Source organism: Neopelma chrysocephalum, unplaced genomic scaffold, assembly GCF_003984885.1.
Source record: "Neopelma chrysocephalum unplaced genomic scaffold, ASM398488v2 Primary Assembly neopelma1_23, whole genome shotgun sequence".
NCBI lineage: Eukaryota > Metazoa > Chordata > Aves > Passeriformes > Pipridae > Neopelma > Neopelma chrysocephalum.
This window is the reverse complement of record NW_020897691.1, coordinates 32,270,567-32,296,109: the sequence shown is the minus strand read 5'-3', so window position 1 is coordinate 32,296,109 and position 25,543 is coordinate 32,270,567. Positions and strand designations below refer to the sequence as shown.

The window sequence follows — 25,543 nt, the reverse complement described above, 5'->3', positions numbered from 1 at the left end:
CCCATGGGCTGGGCTTTAACAGTGTAAATGCTAGCCAGGTTAGGTGTGGATCCCCATATTTAGACCTTGGGCTGAACATGCTGTGTGGACACCACCTCAGCACTCGAACTGCATGTGTTCAGGTTTCCGCCTCAGCAGATATAACTCATAAACAGACAGCCAAGCAGGCGGCAGTAAGCAAGCATGTGCAGTCTTTCCCAACCAGTGACCCTTTGCCAAAGTAAATTACCATCAGTTGTCATTTAAATGAGAATAAGCTTCACTGATTACTTTTTGCATAATCATTCAGAATGAAACCAGATGTTCCTCAGCCCATGTTTAAAGCTGCAATGCACATTTAAAGGTAGGCAAGTCTTGTTAGTGAATTGGTTTATCTGAAAAAATATATCTGGTAATGGTGATGAGAGTATATTTCTGAATCAGAAACCATTTCCCAAGCTGTTAGACACAACCATATGCAAATTGCCATTCCAGTAATATTAATGTTGTCCCAGCATGAGTCAAGCTTTGATTGTTGTTTTTAAACAGCAACAGTAACTTCCCCTCAGGAAAACTGCTCTGAATCACTGTTAGGTTTGGGTGAGTGTTTTAATAGAACGATTTTCTGGCTGTAATTATTTTAATTCTACTTGCTTGCTACCTTTACATTTCTTGTCGTGACACGTTTTCAATCTACAGCCAGGAATCTGGGTTGCAGTGATATATTAGACTTCAGAAGGAAGCAAGTCACTCTATCTAAATCATCTGAGAAATTCTTTTTGGTTATCCAGTCTGTTTGAAATTGTCAGGACATCTCCTTTTCCTCCCAGTTTATAGACCTGAAGCATTAGCATCCCCACCTATATATGTTGCTTCCTGCTGAAAGAATATTGATAGCATTTCTGACCTTTGAATGAACTTCTACGAATCAATAACAGCAAAGTGGAAAGAAGGTCAGCAGCAATTTTCCTCTTGACCAAGTGTTGCCAGTGTTAGGCTTGGAATATCTAAGATATATTAGGAACTACCATAACCACATTTATGCAGCATTTTTGCAGGAAATTTTAAGATTTCTTCAGCGCTGTTTTGTAGTTGCCATCTCAAAGATACAATACAAGGTCAGAGCCAATGGTGTCATTGATGGTTTCTAAGTTGTTGTGTATCAATTTTTACATGGCAGAACTTCTACAAGAAACCTTAAGAGACAGTTTAATAATTTTTTTACCTATAATTTTGCCACAGGGCAAATGTAAGTGAATTAGAAACTGTTCTCATTAATGGCTTACTGCAATTGATACACCATTCATTTCCTCCTGCTTCAGATTGCAGAAATAAAATTGACACAGTCACCCCTAGATGTGTGAGCACAAGCAGCCATGTGAGATGCTTCAAGGCAAGGTTTGCCCGTTCACAATTTTCTCCCTACAACCCTACAACTCAAATATTTTAAAGGACCTATCCTAATTTCTCAAATTTCTGAAGCTCCTTCCAAAATTGAAGTGTTCCTATAATGAACTAGACATCTCAATGCTGTTAGCTGCCTCCTTCTTAAGGGGAAATTAATTTCCCTTCATTTCACTGCCTAAAAGCAAAGTTTCTAACTTAATTAAATCCTTTCCTTCTCCAGAGCTGGCACCTCTAGAAAGTGCTTCTTGCACTCTCTTTTGCCTACCATGGGATCCTGGCCAGTTAGTTCAGATTGTAACCATAAATTAGAAGCCTAAATTCCAGATGCATTAGGTTAAGTGAGATGAAACCCATTGCTAGGGGTGACAGTAATAGCTCTCACAGAGTGAGAGGTCTTCTACCTTGTAATTAGAGTGAATTGTTTCAGTCAGGACTGCCATTTATGCCTTTCCATAGAAGTAGCAAAGCAGGGTCTTGCTCTTTGCTGGGGCCTTCTGGTGTTGCTGTAATACATAGGGCTCCTGTTTGCAAATGCAATGTTTTTATTCTGAAAATACCTCTCATAATAGCTCTATTTTTCTCCAGTATTTTCCTGATTGAATTGTCTCCCCATGGAGAGACAATGATAACTAAACTAACCTTCACAAATGTGAAGAAACTTTTGATAGCAGCTCAAAAGAGTTTTTATAAGTTTCTTTTTCTATGTCTGTGTCATTTGAAGATTGTGTCTACTCGTTCAGCCAGCCATGCAAATATGTCTAAAAATACAGGGAAAATAAAACAAATTTACTGAAGTTTGACAACTTCTGTTTGATCAAAAGTTGTTTGGTCAAATGTATTTTAAAAGTCAGGAAATAAAGATATTTTTTAATGGATGCTATCATATTTATTATTATTATTATCATTAGGTTCCTGAAGAAGAACAAAGGAAAAGATACTGCCACACAAGTTCTACATGAATTGCTAATGTCAACTTTGAATTTCCTTGTTTTTTCCTAGTTTATAAAACGTCCTTAATATAGAATTGTTTTGTCTGAGAATAAATCCTATGTTTATTCAAATTCTTAGATTCATAATATTAAAGTATTATTTACTTCCTCTCTCCACATACCTATTTCCCCCTTTTTGCTTCTTTTTCTAATTTCTTTCAAGGACCAATGTACTGCTTCATGTACATCTTCAGTGCTCTTAAACAAAATGTTGTCTTATCATTTCACTGTTCTCCAGAATTTGCATTCCAGCTTCCAGTACTCTCTAATCAAGTGAATTTTCCTATGTCTTACTCTTATTCCTAACGCATTTTGAGTACTTTGAAGAATTCTATAAAGCAGGAGAAAAACTGAAGTCCCGATGTTACACCTAAGTCAGATCTCAACACTATATTGGCTTCTAACCCATCTGTCTCTAGTATAAAATTAAGACCTGTTTGATTGAGACTGAATAACAAAATCAACCGTTTGTTGCATCAATTCAGTAGACAAAAGACATTAATAGTAATATTTCTGATGAAATTCTAGTTTATTGGTTCACTAAGGCTCCGGCAAGAAGCTAAAAAGAGTTCATCTATCAGTGGCACATGGATCTGAAAAAGCAACAAGGTTACATGGACAGCAGGACAGATCCATCTGCTTTGGGGACCAGCTAGAAACAAAGCCTATGGCACAGCTGGGCGATGACAAGGGAGTTTCAGCGTCTGCTGATTTTTCTGAATCACTGACACTGCCAGTGTGAATGTATGTCAGTGTGGATTACACCAGCAGCAGCAATATTGTCCACTCATCATTTCTTCAAAACTGTATGACAACTGGAACTGCTCATTATTTTTGCTTATCTAAGGCTGGTGAATGCCATTAAGAGCTGCTTCAGTCTGTTTTGTTGTTTTCATGTCAGTGTTTAAAAACCATAGGTCATTTGTCTGTGTGACGAGGTACACGTTGTCTCTTATGGTCTGTTTTCTCTCACGGTTTCACCTTACATTTTTAGCAGCTCCTCCATTTGTAGGGTGCATGTGGCTTCCTGCCTTCACTGCTGCAGTGTTTGGGAGGCCAAGCCCATTACTTTGATTCCTTAGCTCTTCTGTAGTCCATGCAGACAAGGCTCAGCTGCTTCTTTTCTCACAAATGTCTGCCTACTCTCAGCTACCAAACACCTTGACTGAATCCGCAGTCAGTACTAGAACTTGAGCCAGATATTGGAGCTGGTTTAATGTCAAAATAGACCAGTCATGCGCAGGTAACTTCTCACACGTGTCACAAATACGGGAGGGTAGGCTGGTCTCGCTAACAGCATGCAATTTGGTGATTTCAGAGAATGATGAGGAGCAGGAGGCTCTGCTGTCACTGGACAAGCCCGGCTGGTATTCCCAAGGTAATGCTATCCAGCTCTTTGATCTGCTGAAGAAGATGACTGGCAAGCTGGATCCCAAGGTATGCTTAGAAAAAATCTTTCTGAAAATACTGTTTCAGTCAAGAATTCACCAGACAAGCTTTCATTAAAGTTTTTGATGTGATTGGTCACAAACTTTTGTTCTGGTTAAACTTGCTGCTGTCTAGCAGACTGCAGCCCAGAACTGGAAGTAGCATATTAATCTTCTTATCGGTAGAATATGTAAACTTTCTGGATGTTTTATTCTGTATGAATGATCATGCATTTCGGCAGCTTTGGGAAGAATTGGATTATAATCAGGTAATCTCCCTGGGGAAACAGATTAAATAGATTAAAAGGTGAAAACTAGGATTATGTTATTTTAAGTACAGGTCTGGATGGGTGAAAATGCCACTGAAGATGGTGTGACCACATTTTCTCTAGTGGGTAAACTCCTCTCTGGACACAGAAGAGTTCTGTGTCACCAAAAGATGCTCCATGTTCTCTCTTGTTTCCAGTGTAGTCCAAAACTCATTCCTGTTTAGTGTATTTTCTTGGTAGTCATTCACCTGCTTCCTGTCAGGCTATTTCTGTCAGTCAAAAAGCTCAGTGATGTCCCTTGTCCCAGTCCCAGTCAGGCATCCCTGTTCAGTGCCCCTGGAGGGCAGAAGAGAGGAGGGTGTTGTGAGGCCAACCTTTCCCTTATGGAAAAACCCCAAACTTGATATTAATAAAATATCTTTGTGTCATGACCAACTGTAAACGTGGAGAAATTTTTATTAGGTTGTTTTAAACCTCTTTTTCTCTCTCTGTGAAATACAGTTTGCTTGTGTTTTCCTCACATACAATGAACTTTTAATTTACTTTTTCCTTTGTAGGTTGTTTATTTTGGTGACAGCATGCACTCAGATATTTTCCCAGCTCGTCACTATAGCAACTGGGAAACTGTCTTCATCTTAGAGGAGCTTCTAGGGGACAAAGTTGCAGTGCCTGCAAAGGCTGAATCTGAGCCCTTGGAGAAGAAAGGAAAATATGAGGTAAGGGTTCCTTGCAGATGTTTCCTGGAACAGAATAAAGTAAGTTACAAAAAAGCCTCATGCCACCTGCACTGAGAATGAACCTGCTTATCTCACCATGCTGGCAGCATCAGCATCCCCCACAGATATATCCTCCTTACCTTACCAGGAGGATGCTGTTCTGACCCAGCTTAGGCCTTACATGAGTGACACAGAGCTTCTACCCGGAGCTAAGTCATGGATCTCAGCAAAAGAGCTGTGTGTGCTCTCCCTGAGCAACAACCCATAGTCTTCTCCTTTTTAGTAACAAGAACCTGCCCTCCATCCTACAAGGAGAAATTTCATGGACACTTATCACAAGTCCAGCACCTGAATTCTGCTGAGTTCATGACATTTCCCTGTGTGTTGTGGCCAACTGTAAACACAGGGGAATTTTTATTAGATTGTTTTAAAGCTCTCTTTCTTTCTCTGTGAAATACAGCTTGCTTGTACTTTCCTTATATACAAAGAACTTCTAATTTGCAGCTTACCTCATAGGTTGTTTATTTTGGTGACAGCTGCACTCAGATAAGAGGGACTGTTTCAAAATCTGTTCCAGTGCAAACTGCTGATAGTTACTTCAGATAAATTATGTGACTTTGAGGTTGATCACAGCTGGGAAGCAGGGCCTTAGCATTACTGCCACCCTTTAATTCTCCCACAGAACTTGAAAAGTTACTATGGTTTATCCTCCTCTCCACTGGCAAAGAACAAAGTAGATAGGGAACAGCACTCATATGGATGATGTGGCAGCATTGTACCTTCAGCACTGTAGGTAGGAACTGCAGGGCAGCTTCACACTCTGTTTGGAGCGTTTTAATTTCATATGCTGCTAAATAAATAGGTCATTTTCTTCTAGTTGCAGAGAGATGCATGTGCTTTTTGCTCTTTGCTTTGTAAAGCACTAAGCTTGATTTTTCTGTTAAAATAATTACTCTTTATGATTAAAAAGTTAACTTACTGATAGAAAAAATTTGTGGAGGTGGTTTTATACTAGTTATGTTTTTAATCTGACTAAGAAGTGTTGTAAAAGCCAGTTTTCAATGGAGAAAAGGATATCTTCAATAGGACTAAAACAATATAGATATTATATCTATTGCTCTGCTTTTAATAGACATATCTTATATTTTCACCCATTATCCTGATTTCTAAACTAAAGTCAGACAAGGACAGTTCAGTCACTGAAATAAGGAAATGTAATCATTGATGTTTAGGCTTTTTCCTAGGTTGCAGAAAAACAAAGATTAGGACAAAGAAACTCAATCTCCTGTCAAGAAAAATGTGTTTCTTGGTAAGAAAGGTCGGAGGCAGGTGGGGGGAAGGAAGAGTTATTAGTAGCACTACATGGGTTAATATAATTTGATTTGAGGAATTAATGCTTTAAAAATAACTCATTCTCCTCCCTAACTTTGTTCATTCTCTGACTGGAGATTCTGCTACATTGTTGCATTTTTGTAAGCTTTGTTAGATTTTATTCAACCATGGTTTCTTAAGCATTTAAATGGACAGCCAGAAAATGTTTCTTTTCCTGGAAGTACAAAGAAAGAATAATTGTGCAATGTGTTTCTAAGCCCATGATGATGATTTGGTTTTCTTGTATTGAAACAGCTCTGGTCAACTGCTCACAAGATCCATCTTCTCTATCACATCAGTTATCAAGCAGGAAATTGAGACTTTTAGACATGTGCTTGACATTTCACTGATGCTATAGTATTCCTGTCTCGGGAGACACCACCCCTGCCATACACAACCCCTGTTCAGTTTACATCCGCTACCAGTGACAGCAAGCAAGCAAGGGAGAAATGAATTGTGTTGATTAAAGGAACCTGAACCAGGGGGGCCATGGCAGGTCAGTGGTGTTATTTCATTACCACGCTGCTCACTGGAGTCTGAACAACAGGTCACATCCATATCTCTGCAGTTGACTGGACACCACTAACTTAACAGGACTAGTTCAAAGGGTCTCCTTTTACAATCCTATGGAAGTTTTGTTTTCATTCCACCGAGCAACTTCTCCCATTAACCCTTTGGTTAGGAAGGGAGAAAAGCCAATTCAAATGAGTGTATGAAGTCAGGTGTTTTTGGCAAATTAGTCACAAACAGATTAGATTTCATCTGGTTCATCAGCCTTAGCATTCATTGGCAATAAAAAAAAATACACTGCTCTGTGTAATACATGACACAATCCTCAATTCTATCACTCTTAATAAAATGCTATTAAAGAAATAAAGTATTACTTTAATTTGCAATTGCATCTTTCAAAAGGAAATTATAAAAATCTGTTTCCAGTTGTTTGACTGGTGTTTCATCACTATAAAAGAGGGAGGGGAAGAAAACAACCTTCTCACACACAAACTAGGACTTGTAATTTCCATTTTTATTGGCAGTTTTTGTCTTTTCCCTTCAGTTATTTGCATGATATAAGCCAGATACACATAACTGTGAAATTATGGTAACAACTACAGTTCTTTTAAGTATATGAGTTGTAACCAAATAAGCAAGAGAATAGCAAAATAAAAACTATTCGTGCAGTTACTTGGCTTCTAAGTGAATTGCAGCATGCAGGGGGAAAAAAAGTATGAAGCATTGTGTTGAAACAAGATTCCCCCCCTCCCAGAATTGGGGGTTTGTTTGCTTGACTGGAGGCTTTGGGTTTGCCTTCTGTTCTTTAAATGTGTGATCAATTCCATCAATAAAAACTCAAAGAAAAGCTGGAATTTGTCCCAGGATTTCGAGGGAAATTGTTGCAGAGGAGCTGTAAGAACCTTGGGCTATAGGAATGAATGGAGCAGAAATCAAAGAATTTTTTGGTGGATATAGATGACATTTTTGCAGTTGGAAGAGAGAACTTAATTTTCACAGTATTGCCTAGTGGCTGGTTGGTTGTAGGGGTCAGGGCCCTTATTCCCCTGAATTTCCATGACTCCCTTGTTGTGAGCATAGACAAGGCTATTTACTTTGTGCCTATTGGCTCTGTTTGTCTCTTTATTCCTGTTTAACACAAATCCAACAGTACTTTCAGGAATAACCTGATGGGCTGTTGTGGAGCCTGGTGAGTTAAAGCAACGTCCTTAAGGCAATATGCTGAAGTGCAATGCATTTTATTTTAAGTCTGCTTATAGCGATCCATATGGTAGTTTAGGTACAATAATCATTGGTGAAATGTTTTATATTTGCACATGACTTGTAAGCATGCAGGTTCTGTGCAACAGACCAGTGGCTGACTTGTCTATTTGCATACCCAGCATAGGTGTGTTATTTAGGAACATCTGGTTGTTGTGACTAGCACAGCTGTACTGGCAGCAACATTTCACATACTTACTGTTACACCAGCAAAACTGTATTTTGAGCATTGATTTCTTTCTGGCAGGAGTCGGTGATGGCATTACTACCTTGGCACAAAGCATACAGCCATCAGTACCATCCATCATATTGGATGCCGTGAGGTATTCCTCATGCTCTGTGCTTGGTACAAAGACGATGGCATAGATGGCAAATCTCCACCTAAATAAAGCCTTTAAAAAATACTAACAGCTTGACTTTTCACTCCTGTCTCCCTTACATCTTTCTTTTTTTCAACTCTTTACCAATGTAGGAAAGCTTCAGAGCTCAGCTTCCTGCCTACTTGTATTTTAGAAAGGTCATTTGTAAGTTGGCAAATTAGTGTTACCCAAGGGTCCTATTAACAGATTCTGTCTGCTCTGTTAACAGGCCCTATTTGTCTACAGTTAGTAAAGCAAAGGTGACAGTATTCCAGGTGTTTTGATTTAGTGGACGACCCTGCGACTTGGGGAAGCCTGGTACCATCCTTATTTCCTTGAAGTCTAGACGTTTTCTTTGAGGCTTTGTACCCTCAGCTGATACAATCAATGTGTGACCTACTACTGTCTGACCAATATGCCTGAGAGCAAACCCATATGCCTGGGGGATTTACATGAGAAAGAGGGTTTGCTCAGCACTTCCCAGGATCTACTGTCCTGCTGTGAAAGCAAATCCTGTGTCTGGGGGCTGCAGGTGTGGCTGGAGCATCTTCCAGATATGCTCAGCCCCACTGTTGAGCATGTGCCTCCAAGCATGTGAGGAGTAGACATGTTAAGAGCAGACTTTTGCCTCATTTCACAGATGTAGAGATTTATAGTACATGGCCTGTCCTTATTGCAGGCTATGTGAGCTGCCCGTGAGATATGGACACTTCATGGACTTCAGGTAGGGATGGCAGTGGGAGCGATGTCTGATGCTTCCTAATGATGTGGGCAAAGTTTTGACAGCTCTTTTCAGATTTGAAATCAAGATTTAGCCTGCCAAACCTGCCCTGTAATGTGGAGACAAGCCAGTAGCAATGGCTTATGATGATGGGACCTCTCTACTAGGTGACTTGATAACAAGTCTTATATCTAATTGGATTTGGTTTTACTAAGGGCCTGGGTTGTAAATCCAAGACGTAATTCCCCCCTCTTAGTAAGGAAGAAATTCCCATGGTGAGATTCAAACCTCTGAAAAAATCAGTTCATGTCCTAAGGTTGCATTTTTAATTGTCTGTTGAACCAACCATGCATTTCAAAAAGCAAGACCCTCACAATTTTTCTCTTGTCAATAAACAAGGCCCTGTCTTTTGTGCAAAGGCTTGTATGGGCCAGTACTGGGATTGCTGTTTCGATTAATCACCTGAACAGCTGAAGATTTTTCTGCATATGTCATTCAGCTAGCAAATGGATTTTAAGTCAGCACAGCATCTACATTTAATTATAACTGATGTAGAGACCTGGGATTTGCATGGAAAGAGAAAGATGAGATTTGGCAAAAAAAGTGACATGCTGTCCCTTTGTGTAAGGGAAAAAAAAAAAACAAACAACACAAAAAGCCCGGGACTTAAATTAAATTCTTGCTTTGAAACAAAAGATAGGAGGTTTTTTTCAACTTATTTACATCAGAAGACAGAAACTAATATCTATATTTGTTGAAATCATACTTCCTCCTCACCCCCAGACATGCTCAGAGGAAAAACTGTTACACAGACTCACAAAAAAATGGTTCTGTGTTTGCTGACGTGGTCTGTTTGGGTGGATCAACAGCTTTCTTGTGATCAAAAGATACAGGCCTCTGTTATAAACACAAATGATTCCAGCAGATTCTCAAAACTATTTAGAAAGGGGTTAAATGGAAAATCAAGTACAAAAGTTCACAAATCTGGAGGCACACTACGATATCTGTTCTATGCTTTGAAGGTCTGAGAAGTTACTTTGCACTCAAATGACTTTAACAGATTTTCTGTAACGTAGTTCACAGGGATTTTTCCAGTTTATCATCTTTCTGTAGATGTCTCCTGGATTTTTTGTCTCTGATTCCTCATGACAGTATATAACAGGTTGCAGGAGGAAGTGGTAAAAAATCAGTTTTCCCAATGTTGTGTTAGTGCTTTCTTTAAAACATGATTAGTCTAGATGTTGTTTTCTGAAAATATACATGAAAAAAATCAATTTTTCAGAATTTGCTAGACAACTGAGTGGCTCTCCATGGATTCTGTGGCTCTGTTTTCACTCTTTCCTCAGCTCAGAAACAGATAACACAGGTGCCATACATCACAGTTACTCCATTCAGCACCAGGAAGCTCCCTTTCCCCGAGGAGGACATCCAGGATGTGTTACAGTCTGTGCCGCAGCTACCCAGCATCTCCAGCGGAGAAGGGCAGCAGGCAATTCACACTATCTAAAAGAGAAAAACAGGAAAATGGAAGTTTTTTTTAAGGGAAAAATATTTAAAGTTAACTTTTTGTGTCCTAAGGAATCCATTAATTGCATAAAGAGAAGCTTGGGGACTTTTGAGAGGAAGACTGTTACTGTCTTTCGTTATATTTTAAAGTCATATTACTCCTGAGATACAATACAGGTTTCCTAGAAACTAGAGTTCCTTAAACTAATGCTTGTGGATGGATAAAGAAGTTTTTTGGGGGTTTTTTTGGGGGGTGTTTTTTTGAGCTTACATATTTATTTATTTTTCTTTCAGGGAGATGAGCTCAAAGCTCCTTACTTTGTATCTAAACAGTGGGGCTCTTTCTTCATGGACAGAGTACCAGGCCTGGAAAATGCAGAGGAAACCTTAGTTCACACGTGGTCCTGTAAATGTATTAGCACTTACAGCACTATTGCAATCCCTAGTCTTGAAGCAATAGCAGGTAAGGAAGATGGTGGGGTTTTTTTTTCTAATGAACATGTAGTATTCATAGGAAATTGGTAATGCTGAAGATCTGGTTTTGAGATTACATGTATCTAAAATACATTGGAAATACTTTGTTCATATCTTGCAACAGTGCAAGTGGCCATTGATTACTTTGATGTTTGTGCTTTTAATTGTTGTCCAATACACGCAGGTTTTTTGTTTGTCTCTGCGAATATTAGATGTTTAATTTATGCCCTGTTAGAAATAGGATACAACATTTAACAGATGGTAGATTAGTTCCTGAACTTGGTGAGGATTTCCTCTGACCAAGTATCTTGCTGTTTCTACTTTCGATGGTGAATTAGATTAGGAAACAAACACATACAAAGTCACTTGAGGTTTTTTTACTTCCAAATATGTTTCCCTCTAATCTGTCTTGTTATACTTCCTCAGTCAGCTCACTATAACTTTGCAACTGCCATACATGTCAGTGGATCATAAAGGGGTGGTGAAGACCCTCTATCTATATATCCTCAGTCTGTCATTTTGCAGTACTGAATTTTGTCGATACCTGTACCTAAAGAGATAAACAAATTATTACATGAATGAGGTGCTTAGCTGTATGAAGAACACAGCAAGCATTTAGTTTACTAATCCCTCTGTTCAGCATCTGTTGCCTACTTCATGCATAAGACCAAGGAGTAAAAGGTTTGTTGCAAGAGAGCATTTCAGACTTGCCCAGCAGTTATTTCTACAACAGGACACATGATAGACCTGTTCTTTGCAATCATATTTTACACATGCACTTACATTGTAAGGATATCTCAAAACAGAGCAGCCATACAGAGCCACAATTTATTTATGCTTCTGATAATTTGCCATTTTGCAGTCTGTATTTCAGCGTAAAGGTACAAAGCCAGAATATACCAAGGGAAAATGCCAACAGAGGGATAACTTCTGTAAAACTCCCATCTAATACTTTTCCATGGCCATCCTGTGGCTTGCTTTGGAAGTGTTGGCTAAGACAAAACACATCAGTCAGTCACACTCTGAAACTCTGCCTCCCAACCAGCTCCCATAACCACAGCTCAGTTTGCAGGACTAGCAAGAGCTCTCAACCACAAATGTACCACCAACTTTCCAGCTACAGATGAAGGGGTGAGAACCATAAGGACATATCTGGGTAGATAGTGAGTAGGATAGCTGCCTGTCATCGGCAGCGGAGCTCTTGCAAAGCCTGTTTCTCCATTAGGAGGGACACTGTGTGCTGTCCGTCTCTGCGCTGAACCACTGCTGGGGCAGGCGCTGATGTCTATGAAAGTTAAACCGCAGTGCTAAAGGACACAGGAGAAATAGCATTTTTAACTTGCAGCTGTGTGCTCGAAAGCAGACTTAAAGCTGCAGGTACAAGAACATTGCTGCTTTCTTACAGAGAGAGGTATTTCTTGTTTGTTTGTGTGGAAGAGCAGATGTTCATTATTATGGATGCTGAGGAATTTCTGACTCCTTTTGAATACCTTGTCTGACTCCTGTCACAGCAAGCTGTGAAAGACCCTGCTTTGCCAAGCCCTGAAGTTTTTGGCTGCAGTTGTAAGTTCATAGCTTAGCTGCAGCTATTTGGGAATAGCCAGTTAGAAGAGATTGAAACAGGTTATGTGAGTTTGATGTGCTCCAGCTTTCTCTTTTCTATTCATCTGCTTTAATTGCCAGCAGAGGACTTTCCACTGCCAAGCTGCAAAAACACAGGCCTTTCGTTAAGATTCTCTCAGCCCAAACGTGCAGCCAGGCTGCTGGCATGCTGGCCATGCAAGTCCAGCTCCTAGTTATCTACATGCTGGCCATATGAGCCCAGCTCCCAGCCACTGGCATGCCAACCATATGAGCCCAGCTTCCAACCAGTGGTGCGCTGATGGCAAGCTCAGCTCCAGGCCACCAGCTGGCTCAGCCTTGGCAGCACCTGGATCAACCTGACCCCGCCAAACAAGCTGCCACCTCACTGGAGATGTGCTACAGCCTCCTATGAGCTGGGGTTTGACCAGAGCTTCTCTATCAACAATGTCTGACCTGGCTTTTGTACATCTATGTGAGCAAGTGTAAGAGCCACATACAAGTAAGTATCCCAACAGCTTGCGATCTGCAAAAATATTTGGTGAAATGCAGACAATTGCTGCAGTGCTAACTTCAAAACTGGTTCTTGTTGTTTGGGTGCAACATGTATCTTCTGCACAAAAAACAACTTGGTTTACTTCTCAAGGCACATTTTTCATTGAAAAAGATTACTCCAAAAAGTATTCAACATTATTGAATACTAGCAATGTTTTACAAAAATAACTCAGTTTTCATCAAAATTCATATGAGAATTCAGAGAGTTATCCGAAATTAATTTTGGGTAATAAAGCCCTTCAAGCCTGTTTCTCTCTTTTTTAAAGAGAGGAAATATGCAAAAAAATAAAAATAAGCTATAGATCTGAATTGAGAAATTGGGATAGAAAAAACTTTGACCATCCTATTCTTCAGCAACATGTTGTAAGTTTGGTGCAGGTGGCTTCTGATAATTTCACCTGAAGAATTTATGCATGTGACTAAAGTCTACAATCTCAATGTTACCAAAGGGCATTGTAGAAAAGAGTATTATAAGGAATGCTGCTGCTGGAGTTCTTGTCCATTCAAAGTATAAAATAACAAAGCATGTACACAAATTGGAAATTCAGTATCTGACTAAAAAGGGATTTGCATTCAAAGATGCATCAGAAATGCTGAACTTATTCTCACCTCTGGCAAGGAAGGTATTAGTGGGATTACATATTACTGCATTGCAGTTTGTCATCTAAACTCCCCTGAGAACCCCTGGAGAGAAAGAAATTGGCATTTTCCTTGTGCATGAGAAAGTATATTTTGCTTATTGCTACAATTGCCCAAAGGAGATCTTCTGTGTGTATTTCTCAGTTTAGGGTCCAAATCAGATACAGGCTATATTGACAGTACATGGTTAATAAAATAGTAGAAACCCATGCCCCTACTCCTATTCTACGTCTCATTCACAAATCCATCTGTTTCTCCACTTTTCTACTATTGAATCTCTCCTCATTTACAGCTCCCTTACAGATTTTGACCATTTTCAGGCACAATGATATCATAAGACAGATTTTCCATACCAGGATCCATTACTGTGGGAATGTTACATTAGAGCTCCCACAGGAAAATTAAAAGGTGTAGGGATCTCTCTGAAAAACAGCATTTTGCATAAACCACAGTTTCTAGGACGTCCTTCTCCACTTCAGAAAGTTAGGTATGAGCCAAGTAGAAGTGGATTGTTCTTTTTTATCCTACCTGAGTAATCCGAACTTTAACTTCAAGGAAGGTGTCCACTACTCTTTGACCGTTTGATCAAATTTCCAGATACCCATAATAATAACCCAACAATAATTTCAATAATTTCAAAAATACCATTTCAGATGGTTATTTGATTAACAGTTCTTCGATACCAAAAATGATATGCATATTTCAAGTTAATGCTTTTCCTTTTGATCTCATTACCGTTGGTAGTTTTATAAAAGTCCCACTTCAAAAAATTGCAGGAGGAGTTTTAGAGCTTAGAGGGAATTTTGGAAGGTTTTTTTGTTCTTCATTGCAAAGAAAAGCTAAAGAAAGTGGGCTCTAAATCCTAATAAGGAGAACACAAAAAACTTTTTTTTTTTTTAATTTCATGATTGTTAACCTAATCTCCTGAACTTGTCTCATAACCACTGAATGATGAGGTTGGTTATAGGATTAAAAATTGCCGCAAGAAAGAATACGACATTGAGTGATGTAGCGGCTCAAGAGAGTTTCATTTCAGATAAGAAGTAGTGCAAATAAAATGTAAAATGTTTTATGGAGGCAGAGTTCATTTCACACTTTGGAGGTCTGATAATCAAGCTTGTGTCATCCATGAGGATAATACATTTTTTTAAATCTTGCATGCCATATGAAATCTTATCAGGGCTTGCCCATATGGCTGCAAAAGTTTTTCTTCATGCATTATTGTTATTTCAGTTAGCTAGAACAAGAGAAAAATCTCTGTTATAATTTATCAAATCTGTCTCTTTAAAGATACCTACAGATCTGCACCCTGCCACTTTCTGCAGGAGTTTGAGTCATCATCCTGCTTGCTGTATAAAAATAATGATAAAATTGCCAGTGAACCATGACAAAGAAGTTCATGTTTCTGCTTAGAGTTGCAAATTATCTGCACAACGGAAAGCCCAAGGCAGACGTGGCTGGGGCTCCAGAACTGGCAGCGTGTGGGTTGCAAATACACGGGTCTGCCCATCACAGATCAACTATGAATTGCAAACTTTACACACCATCTTCTATATGTATTTTAAAGGTGGATGCCCTTAAGGAATCAACTATTACCCCAGGAATCATGAACTTCACTAAGCATGTAGCCATATACTCATTTCTATATCATGAACAGCATCATTCATAATTGTTGCTGAAGTAAAACCAAAAATCCCCCATATTTTAACACATAAGTTCTATGTTTTTTTCATTGACATTACATCATTCAAAGTTAAGTCCAGTTCCTATTAAAATTAAATTAGTCTTTCCTGTAGCTAGATTGATAATTATGTACTCTTATTCAAATAATACAATAATTTCTTTAAACATATAGAACTATATATATTATGTATTGCTAATTAGCAGTAACCTTTTATATTTAATGCCTTATCTTACTATCGTGCTTTTACTTACCAACAGCAACGTTTCTAGGGTTTTCTGGTTCGGAGGTTTCATGCAAGGAAAAAAACAGATAAAGATAACTGACTAGGGAGAAGATACATGTTCTGTATATATGAACAGCATCTTGCTTTATATGTCAGTTGAGAGGCATCAGATAATGTAAATCAGATTCATCTGTTCCAGGAAACTAGATTCAATGTTCTTCTTTTAAGAGAAAGAAAAACATGTCCAACACAACCAGCAAATATAATGCATTTATTTTTTCAGCTGCAAAATACAACTAAAACCAACAACAAGCTACATTTTAACCATAACAAATTATTGTTCAATAAATCAGAATTATCTTCTAAGAAGTCTTCAGGACCCAGCTATTCCCCTAAGGGTTTGAGACCCCAACTTTACTACAGGATTTGACTACTTGATAGTAATTTTCTGTGTGGAAAGGACAGTATTCAGTGTATTACAATTTGTTCCACCTTTCCTTCTTCCAGAAAGGTGTATTGACTTGTGCCCCTGAAGGCCATGTCAAATCATGCAGAACCCAAAAGATTACTTCCTTGCCAATAGCTGAGAGAAATGTTCCTGCCATCGTTATCCGGCTCTGTGAGATGTCAAAGTACAGCCACCTCTAAAAGATTAAAGGGAGAACTCATGAGCAACTCATTAAGAAAGGGAGAACCACTCAGTCATTTCTGCTTTAAAGCTATCCTTCAACTCAGGCAGCATAATTTCATTTGCAGGCTGTAATTAAAACTATAATTGGGTTTTGACTGGATTGCAGGCTTATGGGATGGGTTTAGATTGCTGCTTTGAAAAACCTGGTTGTAATACAAAGTTTGATAATTTTTCAGTGTGAGAACAGTGAAAATAGGTAAGTCAGAAAGTATTGGAAATAATACTTTGACCAGGTTGAAATTTCACATAATCTGCAACCTCTCATGTGCAAGAAAAAGCATTTATGTACTCTGGATTGGTGCCTAATATGCGTCCTCTGGATTAAGATGGTAATACACATACAAAAAAACAACGTAGGCCTTGTCTTCATGTGTGTCTGTGTGTGGATTTTTGCTTTAAGATAAACAATGTTTGTCACCCATCCAGAGGAAAAATTATGGAAAGGGAAAGAAAACATTTGTTTTACAAGAACATGATGAGGTTAACCCAAATTTGGAGAGGAAGGTTGATCTTGCTGAGTTTACCTCAAAATGAAAGTAAAGGGGTGTATCATCTCTGCATTTGTCTTAATGTAGCTCCTTCACAGTCTCAAAATGCAACTTATTTCTTTTCTTATCAATCAGAAACGCCTGTCAGCTCAAACCATTGCTTGTTTCCAGGCTAAGTTCTTCGATTTACCTCAAAAGCCCTTTCTACTGCCCTAAGATCCAGATGGAGTCATTCACATAGAAATGAATTAACAGATCCCTGAAAGAGTAGCACTTCCTAGTAGGATCTTTGCATTCCCTTAGGATTTTTTTAGATTAAGACTTCATCTAAATATTTAAAAATATCGTAGTCCAATATTTTCTTGTGATCAGTTCCAGATCAAGCAAAGAACCACAAAGGGCTATTTTCTTAAAAGATCTCTAAAAGTCACCATTTAAACTAAAACAAAAATGAGATAAATTTTCCTACCATACAAATAATGAGTTTTCTCATTTAACCCAAAACAGCAAAGGAATTTCTAAGGCTTTCCTTCACTTCAGACTCTTATCAGGCTCAGCTGTGAGTTCAGCCTTGTGCACAGCTGTTTTGTTCAAGAAGGGGTCAGCAATCTCTTGGACATAGGGTAGACCCAAAGTAATGTGAATTGTTATTCCCGAGATAATGGTAGTGAAACTGCACACCACGAACAATCACAACAGCCACGATGGGATGGTCATTCCATCCCCCCAGGCACTCATCCCTCTGCAAAACTCTGGTAGTGAAAGTGCTGCTGCTGCACATCTGCCTGCAGTTTGCCACTTGGGTTTTCTCCAATGTCACTGTCTTTTTTGTTAGATACCACAGAAGAGTAACCAGCGATAAAACCCCAGTGGCAGTGAAGCTCTTGTTTAGGCCAGGCTCATGCCACAAATGTCTGCTGGCAATGCCTCAGGCATGATCTCTGACCAATACACCTGTGTTGGCAAAAGCTCTTATTTAAGTGCAATTAAAGCAGCAAACCTGCCCTTTGAATTAGTCTAGTTTTAGATTAGATTTAGATTTCTTTGTTTATGCATGTCTGGGAATAAACTGCAGTGGCTCATATTGCCAACTATATCTAAACTCAGAATCTTTCTCCTATAGAGCGTATATATAGAGAGTTCCTATACTGAAGAGTCCCCATACGACACTGCACGGATACCCTCCTCCTCTCCAACTTTTGAGTCATAGAATATGCAGACAGCAGCAATTACTTTTATGTTATTGACAGAAGGAAAGCTTTCCTCATGCTGACTTCACTCTTTCAGGAGCTTTGTTTTAGTACAGCAAACATCTGACCTCCTGTTTAGGAAAATCAGCCTTAGAAATTTTTCTAAAAATAACTGCTATCAGATAAATCTACTTGTAACCTTGTTGTTTTTTTTCTTTTTGCTATTAGTATCCTCCCTTACATCCTGAGCTTTTAGTGCAAGCACTGCTTTGCCTGTTATAAAATAGAATGGCTCAGGAGATAAAAACATTTAGTATTTAAGAAAAAATAATGCCTGTTACAGTTTACCTGCAGACTGGCAAGTCAGATCACTCGATGGCACATCCAAACTGGTGGATTCCCCTGCAGAAGTTGTTCTTACCCCACTGTTAAAAAATTGTTATTAGAAGTTGTTATCATTAAGAAATTAATATTTGCTTTCAACAGCAAGTTTGAAATATAGTAAAAGACTTATGATAAAGTTTCTAAGCCAGTGTAAAATATAGGAAATCCTGTAAAAGCAAAAGAATTTATGCTGGCTGATGGTCTGCCCCTACAGTTTACACCATCTGGATGATGAGATGGATGTAAGATAGAGCTTTGACTCTGTTTTTTGAGATTTGACACAATTAAGCAGTTTAAAGAATTTTTTCAAACTTGGGTATCACTAACAAGGTTTTCGTTTTCCTCCCTGGGTCTTTTCCTTGTTGATAATCAGGAGGATATATTTGGATTCACTTAAGAACACAACCCTGCTCTTTATTAGGCGGCTTTTGCAGCATCTGGCTTCAGCCCTGCTGACTGGCGGGGAACAGACCTCAGAGAGGGGAGGGGAGTTCAGCTTTCTGTAGAGCTTCTCACTCATCACGGAGATGCTGCAGTGGTGTCACAATATAAAAATGTTGGCTTTGCTTTTGTTGGTCAATACTGAAAAATGATTCCTGACATTTCTGCTGTGTATTTTGGGAGAAATCTGTTTCAGTCTTGGACTGTGCTTTTAACTGAAAAAAAATGCCATCCATCTAAAGCACTTAGTTAAGATTTTGTTTGTTTAGTGTATTGGTTTGTTCAAAAAAGTCTCAAAAAAAACCAAACAAATCCCAAACAGAACAAAAAAAAACCCACCACACTGATTAGCCAAGAGTATTAAGTTTATCGACCAGGCCTGTGTCTGGATTAGATTATAATTGTCTTCCATTCAGTTACTCAAATATTTTCCTGATCACTCATCCAGAATATTACATTTTTCCTTCTTCGTGTGGTTTCTTTTCCTTCCTTGTGGGTGGAACTCCAAGTCTTCCTCTGATAAAAGCTTGTGGCTTTCATTTAGTTGGTTTACACTAATTGCACATCACACAGACACTGAGGTATTGTCAGCTTTGTAACTGTGATATAAATCCATCCGTAACACCTAAGTATATGCATGGATATGGGTATACCTAAGCATCAGAACATAGTGTTGTAATTAATGTGACTTAATACCTGGTTCTGGATAACTGGAACACAGTAAATGACAGTGGTTACTGTCATCATCACTGTTATTTTGTTTACACCAGGACTGCTGGTAATGAGGTAGGGCAGGGCAGGGGTTCTGTTTCTGAGCTAAGGCTAAGGCATGTAACCTGGGAGAGTTGCCCAAGCCATTGGGAAATGCTAGTAACACTGAATGATCACTGTAAAGGAAACCAGTTTTCATCACTCACTTGCACTCAGGCTGATGTGGGAGCAAAGAAAGGAATGGGACAGAAATTCAGGGTTATGCATCTAATAACTGGCATTTCTGTCAGATCTAGAAAAGGACCTTGAGACCCTCCATGTCTGACTTCTAGGAGTCTTTGGCTCTAAAAGTGAATATCCTATTTGTCTTGGAAAAAAATTAATTTGAGTGGAATTACCTAAGAATGATAGAAAAACTCTGGGACTGTGATTCTGAAGCAATTGGGTAAAGCCAGATAGTTCATTCTTCCAGCCTCAAGCTGTTTAGTTTGTTCAAGTTTGTTTGGGTTTCTTTTTATGATAATGGCAATATTGGATGAATGCTGAATTCATTATCAGTGTAGGTTAGGACTGATTAGAGCCTCACTGTCAAATTATATCTCAGAGAGGACTAGTTGTCTGCCCCCTGCCTAATTTATGACTCTTCATCAGGGTTAGGTGAGAAGTGGATGCCAAGATGAAAAGGTCTGCCACAACAGCAGCAGCTGTGAGCACACATAGCAGCAAAATCTGAAGAATTTACTGGCACAAATACTAGGAAAACAACAACTTGGAAATAAGCAACTATTTTTTTCCTAAGACTGGCTTTATTATCAAATACCGTGTCTTATTTTTTGCATGCTTTTGCATCAAGCCATGGTCTGTGCAAGCATTTCATTTTAGCAAAATGGAGCTCATAGAATCATAGAATATCCTGAGTTGGAAGGGACCCATTAGGATCATCGAGTCCAGCTCCTGGCCATGCACAGGACAGATCCAAGAGTCAGAAAATGTGCCTGAGAGCATTGTCCAAACAATTCTTGAGCTCTGTCAGGTATGATCATTTCCCTAAGGCCCTGTTACAGTGCTCAACCACCCTCTGGGTGAAGTATCAATTTCTAATATCCAATCTAAAGTTCTCCTGACACACCTTCATGCCATTCCATGAGGTCCTATCTCTGGTCACAAGAGTGAAGAGATTGGTGCCTGGACCTCCACTTAAACCTCACAAGGAAGTTGTAGACTGCCGTGAGGTCTCCCCTCAGTCTTCTCCAGGCTGAACAGACCAAGTGACATCAGCCAGTCCTCGTATGGCTTCCCCTAAAGCTGCATATTTCTCATCTGTATCATCAGTGATAACATGGAATAAGAATAGACATGAAATTAATTGCTTGTATGTGCAGGAGACAGACTCTAGACCTGTATTGTTGTTCTTTGTTGATGAGCCAGTATTGCTGGACCTAGTGATACCATTGCCTTTTACATAAGAAGAAGCTGTATTGAGCTTTGGTGTACAATTCACATAATACTTCTTCGATCTAGGGCAGCTGTGATTTATTTTAAATTGAAGAGTTTTCAAAGAACTTATTTTAAATTTTGCAAAAAAAAAAATCTATCTTTATTTCCCTGTATACTTGCTCCTCTTTCTCGCTGTGTATTTATTTATAGCCACTCAGATTCCAAGTATGCCTTTCTGGATCAGGCCAGAGCTTTCTCATAAATATATCAAACTGAAATCAAACACTAATATATAAAAGGTTACATATTCTGGGCAAAGCAGACACAACAGATGCAGGACATAAAATCACTGATGGAAACAAACCTGAAATACAGGAAGTTTTTTCCTATGTGATACATGAAATCTGCTTCATAGGTGAAGAATAGTATGTATCTCATGCTTCATGCAACTTTTAGTGATGCCTTGGGCAACATTTTTAAATATGGATATCTTCTGGTCATCTTTCAAAGTCAGCTTGCTGAGACAAAAGCAATATTTAAATTAATAAAATTGGGGGGGTGAATATGTAAATATGTGATTATTCTCTCTTGAAGTCTTGTGAATTGCATATAGAATGGTTTTGGTGTTTAAGCTGATTGAGTAAAGCTAGTTTACCAGAAATATCAATAAAATTACCATTTTGATTCAACTTGTTCTTTTCTTCAGCAATAATCAACTCCGCAGCAAGTCTGCCCCATTCGTGCTGCTCTTTGATTAAACTACTCTTGGGAGACTCCAGACTGCTAGACTAAAAAGCTAGTAAAAGCTTTTATGTAAAAGTAGCTGTATGGCATTTGATTTTTATAGCTTATAAAGATATTCAGAAATATTTGCTTTCTTTTTTGTTATTATTTGTTATTTTTGAAACCTTTGTTTTAAACAGAGCTGTCATAAATAGACTCAGCAGCCTGTAAATCCATTGGGCCCTCTGCATGATAAAAAAACATCTGCCTGTTCTTCCATGCTGAGAACGAACTCCAGAGATTTCCCTGACTTGGACAAAATGAGAAAATGCACTTCTTTGAGCTAAAATAACCCACTTGATAAACCATAATTCTCTTCCAATCAAGTTATCTCCTATTCCTACTTTATTCCAGCCTATCTCTGATTTTTCAGCTTGATCTAAATACTCATTTGCTTGCTATACTTATGTTTAATATGGTTTTAAAACTCTGTACCTGTATGCTGTACTGGTGCCTACCTGGGAATCGCTTGTAAGACAGAACTGGATTTCCTGTTGCTTGTGCCAAAACTGCTAAAACTATGTTTTTCTATTTCATAAAACTTGCTGAGTGAAAAAAAAAATGTAGCATATAGTGACAGGATATCAGCTCTCCAAAGTCACTCCAAATTAAAAAAAAAAAAAGTTGTAATTAGTAACTTACTGTACAGATGAGCTGAGTAATAGTTTTTGTGTTTTGCTTTGGTTCTAAGCAGACAACCTGGAAAGGAGCTAACCCTTTTTTGTTGGGTTTTTTGTATTTTTTTTCATTTATTGTGAAGGTAGTTGTTTCTTGAATGAAGTTTTATTTATGTGTTTTTTTAGTTTGGTTTCTTGGACTTTGAGAGGTGAGAACGGGAAGTATCAGTTTTCTTGCTGTGAGGGTGGGCGGATCACTGCTGGCAGCAAAAACTTTTTTAAAAAGCTACAGAAAAGAAAGCTTCTACTGTTCAGAACTATTTTAATGCATTCAGTGTTCTTTACAGATTGGAAGTGATGAGTACACCAAGTTACAAGTGCAGATTTCTAAGAAGGCTTGATACAAAATTGTATTGTTAACACTGGACTGCAAGAAGGTCTAAGAGTGGGTGCCTTTGGAGAATCTTGCTTTAATAGCTATGAAAAACAAAAAAAAGGAACTGATTCTTTGTTTTAAACATAGCCCTCTTAGAGTAGATTGCTGAGTTAACAGAGAGAGGTGACAAATTGAAGAATGGACTTAAAGGTGTACTTGGGGGAAAATTCTGTCTAGGCTCAATGAAGATTTTTGATTAGTATTTAAGCATTAGATTAAATTATTTTATCTGATTAGCATTATTTCAGCAATCAAGGAACCGAATATGCTTTACTGCAGTTGAAACTCTGAAAGTCAATCCCTTGGACAGCTGAAGACATCAAATAAATGTGTAATCATGCACTCTGATTGAATTCTAATGCTAGTGAGCAAACAGCTCAAGGTTTTAAGAAGTACTGCTATTCACCACAGGCTTTTTTTTTATGTGACACAGCCTGTGCTGCTAATCAGATGTGGTATGTTTCTGTCTTGCAGATTTACCGCTGGATTATAGATTTACACGATTTTCCTCAAATAGCTCTGCAACTGCCGGGTACTATCCAAGCCCTCCAAGAGCACTGCTGCCAAATGAGGAGTCAGTGACTATGAAATAGGTTGTTGGCTTTTTCCTTAAATAACCCTGTGACCCTTACTTAAACTGCTATCAAATGCTAATTGATGAAAATGCTGTGTGATGCTTCATAAAATAGAGTGATGGATTAAAGCAGATTCCTGTGTAGACTTCTGTTTCACTTGTTTCTCTAGTTCAGCTGGAACAGATAAGCAATGCGTTCTTCTCTTTAAATCTTCGAACCACCACTACCTTTCGCAAAGTGCTATTGGCTGTTGGCTTTTTTCATGCACTGCCCACAGCCTTCAAGAGAAATGTAGTAGTACTAGCTCATGCAAGTTACATTCTACATTTTTGAGGACATCCCTATGTAAGGTGATGCTGTTGCTACCATAAACCCCAGGAAAGACACAAACCAGACCCTCAGCCATATTTCATGAAGAGTTATCTTGTAAGTAATATGCAACATTTCCAAATTAGCATTAAGCATTGATTTATTGAAAGGGAAACATAAAGCAAATTGGAACAAAATTGATAAAAACTTTATTTAAAACAAGGTGGATGAGGAATGAAAATGAAAGTGCCATTCTCCTCCTCACAAACTTTAGGCTGAAAATATTTGACTTAAGATGGTAACAGTCAGTAATACTTGACTTTATTTTGAAATTTTTTAATTAGCATCAATGTTTTTGGCAGCAAATCTGACTCATGATAGGGATATGATTTGTATTAAGCAGAGAGATACCCAGATTAAAATCTCAGATCACTGATTACAGCATCATTGAAATTCTAATCTGAATCAAGTAATCCTCTGCAAATAATTTCTAACTAGGTTGTGGTGCAAACCCATATTGTGTACCCTCACACTTTTGTGGTTCTGAATTTAGAACTGACTTTTCTAGGTTGGGGATTTTTTCTTTTTTTTTTTTTTTAAAGAAAACTTATTGAGTTGTTAAAGAAAATTAGAGTGAAAATTGTCTAAGTAAGTCCTTGGGTCCTGGTGTCTCAGTGGAGAAACATTATTTTTTTAATGGACAGGTGGCAGATTCTAAGGACAGACTGAACACAAAGCTCATCAAAAGAATTACATATACCCATCTTTGACAAAGGCTGTCACCAGCCATTTGCACTTACTGCCAGAAGGACCTCAGAGTAGCAGAGAAAGAAAAATATAACAGAAAGCTACTGTAAGCATTATGCCATGTGCCACCACACTCTGTGGCTGCAGGAAAACTTGGGAAAAATAACTTAAGTGGTTGCCCAAAAAATAAAGTTCCTCTTACTGACGACTCTTCTCTTTAAAAATCTGTGAAAATGACACATCTTATTACAAAGCAGAGATTGGCAATGGAGGAATGAGGAGGGCAGTTGGGGCTGTGGCAACAGGAGAGCCATTGGAAATGGAGGTGGTGTGAAGAGCCAGGGAGAAGAAATGCACATGGCTGAAAATTGGTAGAGATCTGTCCATATTTAACATGACACTCTAAAGACACGATCTTTGCTTTTTCCTCATTTCTCATTTTTTTTGTTTTAACCCCTGGAAATCTCTGAAATTTCTTGGCTTCTCTTATGAGAGGCTATTGACAGAAAGGTCACTGAAGTGCCTGCAAAACTATCTTGAGCATCAGCAGGGAGACAAAGTTGTAAAGATTCATTAAAATCACTGTGTCTGGTTAGACAGCCTTGAAAGGCACAGTTTTGCTTAAAACCAGAGATGAATACCAAATCTCTTTTGGTGTCTGTTTTGGTATAAAGCACATGTGTCTGAATTTTAAAGTAAAGAGAATTTATTTCTGAAAAAAAAACCATGTTCTCTGAATTTACTTTATAGCTGAGCAGCAAAAAGAAAAAAGGGAGTCAAGGGTTGTCCACTGTCCAAGCAGTGCAAGGAGACGTTTGTGCTACAGCCTTGAACAAGGCTGGTTCAAAAACTTGACCCACTCAGAATAAAATGCATAAATCAACCCAAAACTTTAATAAATTAATATCTTTAATACCTATAGGGAAGTGATCTTTGATGCAAAGCAAAGTTCACTGCAAGTGTTTCCTGAATAGGGCTTCTTCCTGGGAACTAAAGGCTTCTTCATCACCAATGCATAGAAGTTAAATAAACAAACATGGGTAGATTATCCATGGCAGACACCA

The 25,543-nt window shown here is 38.5% G+C and overlaps 1 protein-coding gene across 2 annotated transcripts in view; it reads left to right on the top strand.

Annotated features, from left to right (window-relative positions):
• Positions 1-25,203, top strand: part of NT5DC1 (5'-nucleotidase domain containing 1) — a 137,229-nt gene extending 112,026 nt beyond the window's left edge. For both annotated transcript variants that reach the window (XM_027692795.1, XM_027692805.1), the window contains 4 exons: positions 3,694-3,812; positions 4,629-4,787; positions 10,809-10,977; positions 23,323-25,203. In XM_027692795.1, coding sequence (XP_027548596.1) covers positions 3,694-3,812; positions 4,629-4,787; positions 10,809-10,977; positions 23,323-23,441 — 566 coding nt within the window. In that variant the 3' untranslated portion in view covers positions 23,442-25,203. The remainder of the gene's footprint in view (positions 1-3,693; positions 3,813-4,628; positions 4,788-10,808; positions 10,978-23,322) is intronic.
• Positions 25,204-25,543: the final 340 nt, after the last annotated feature.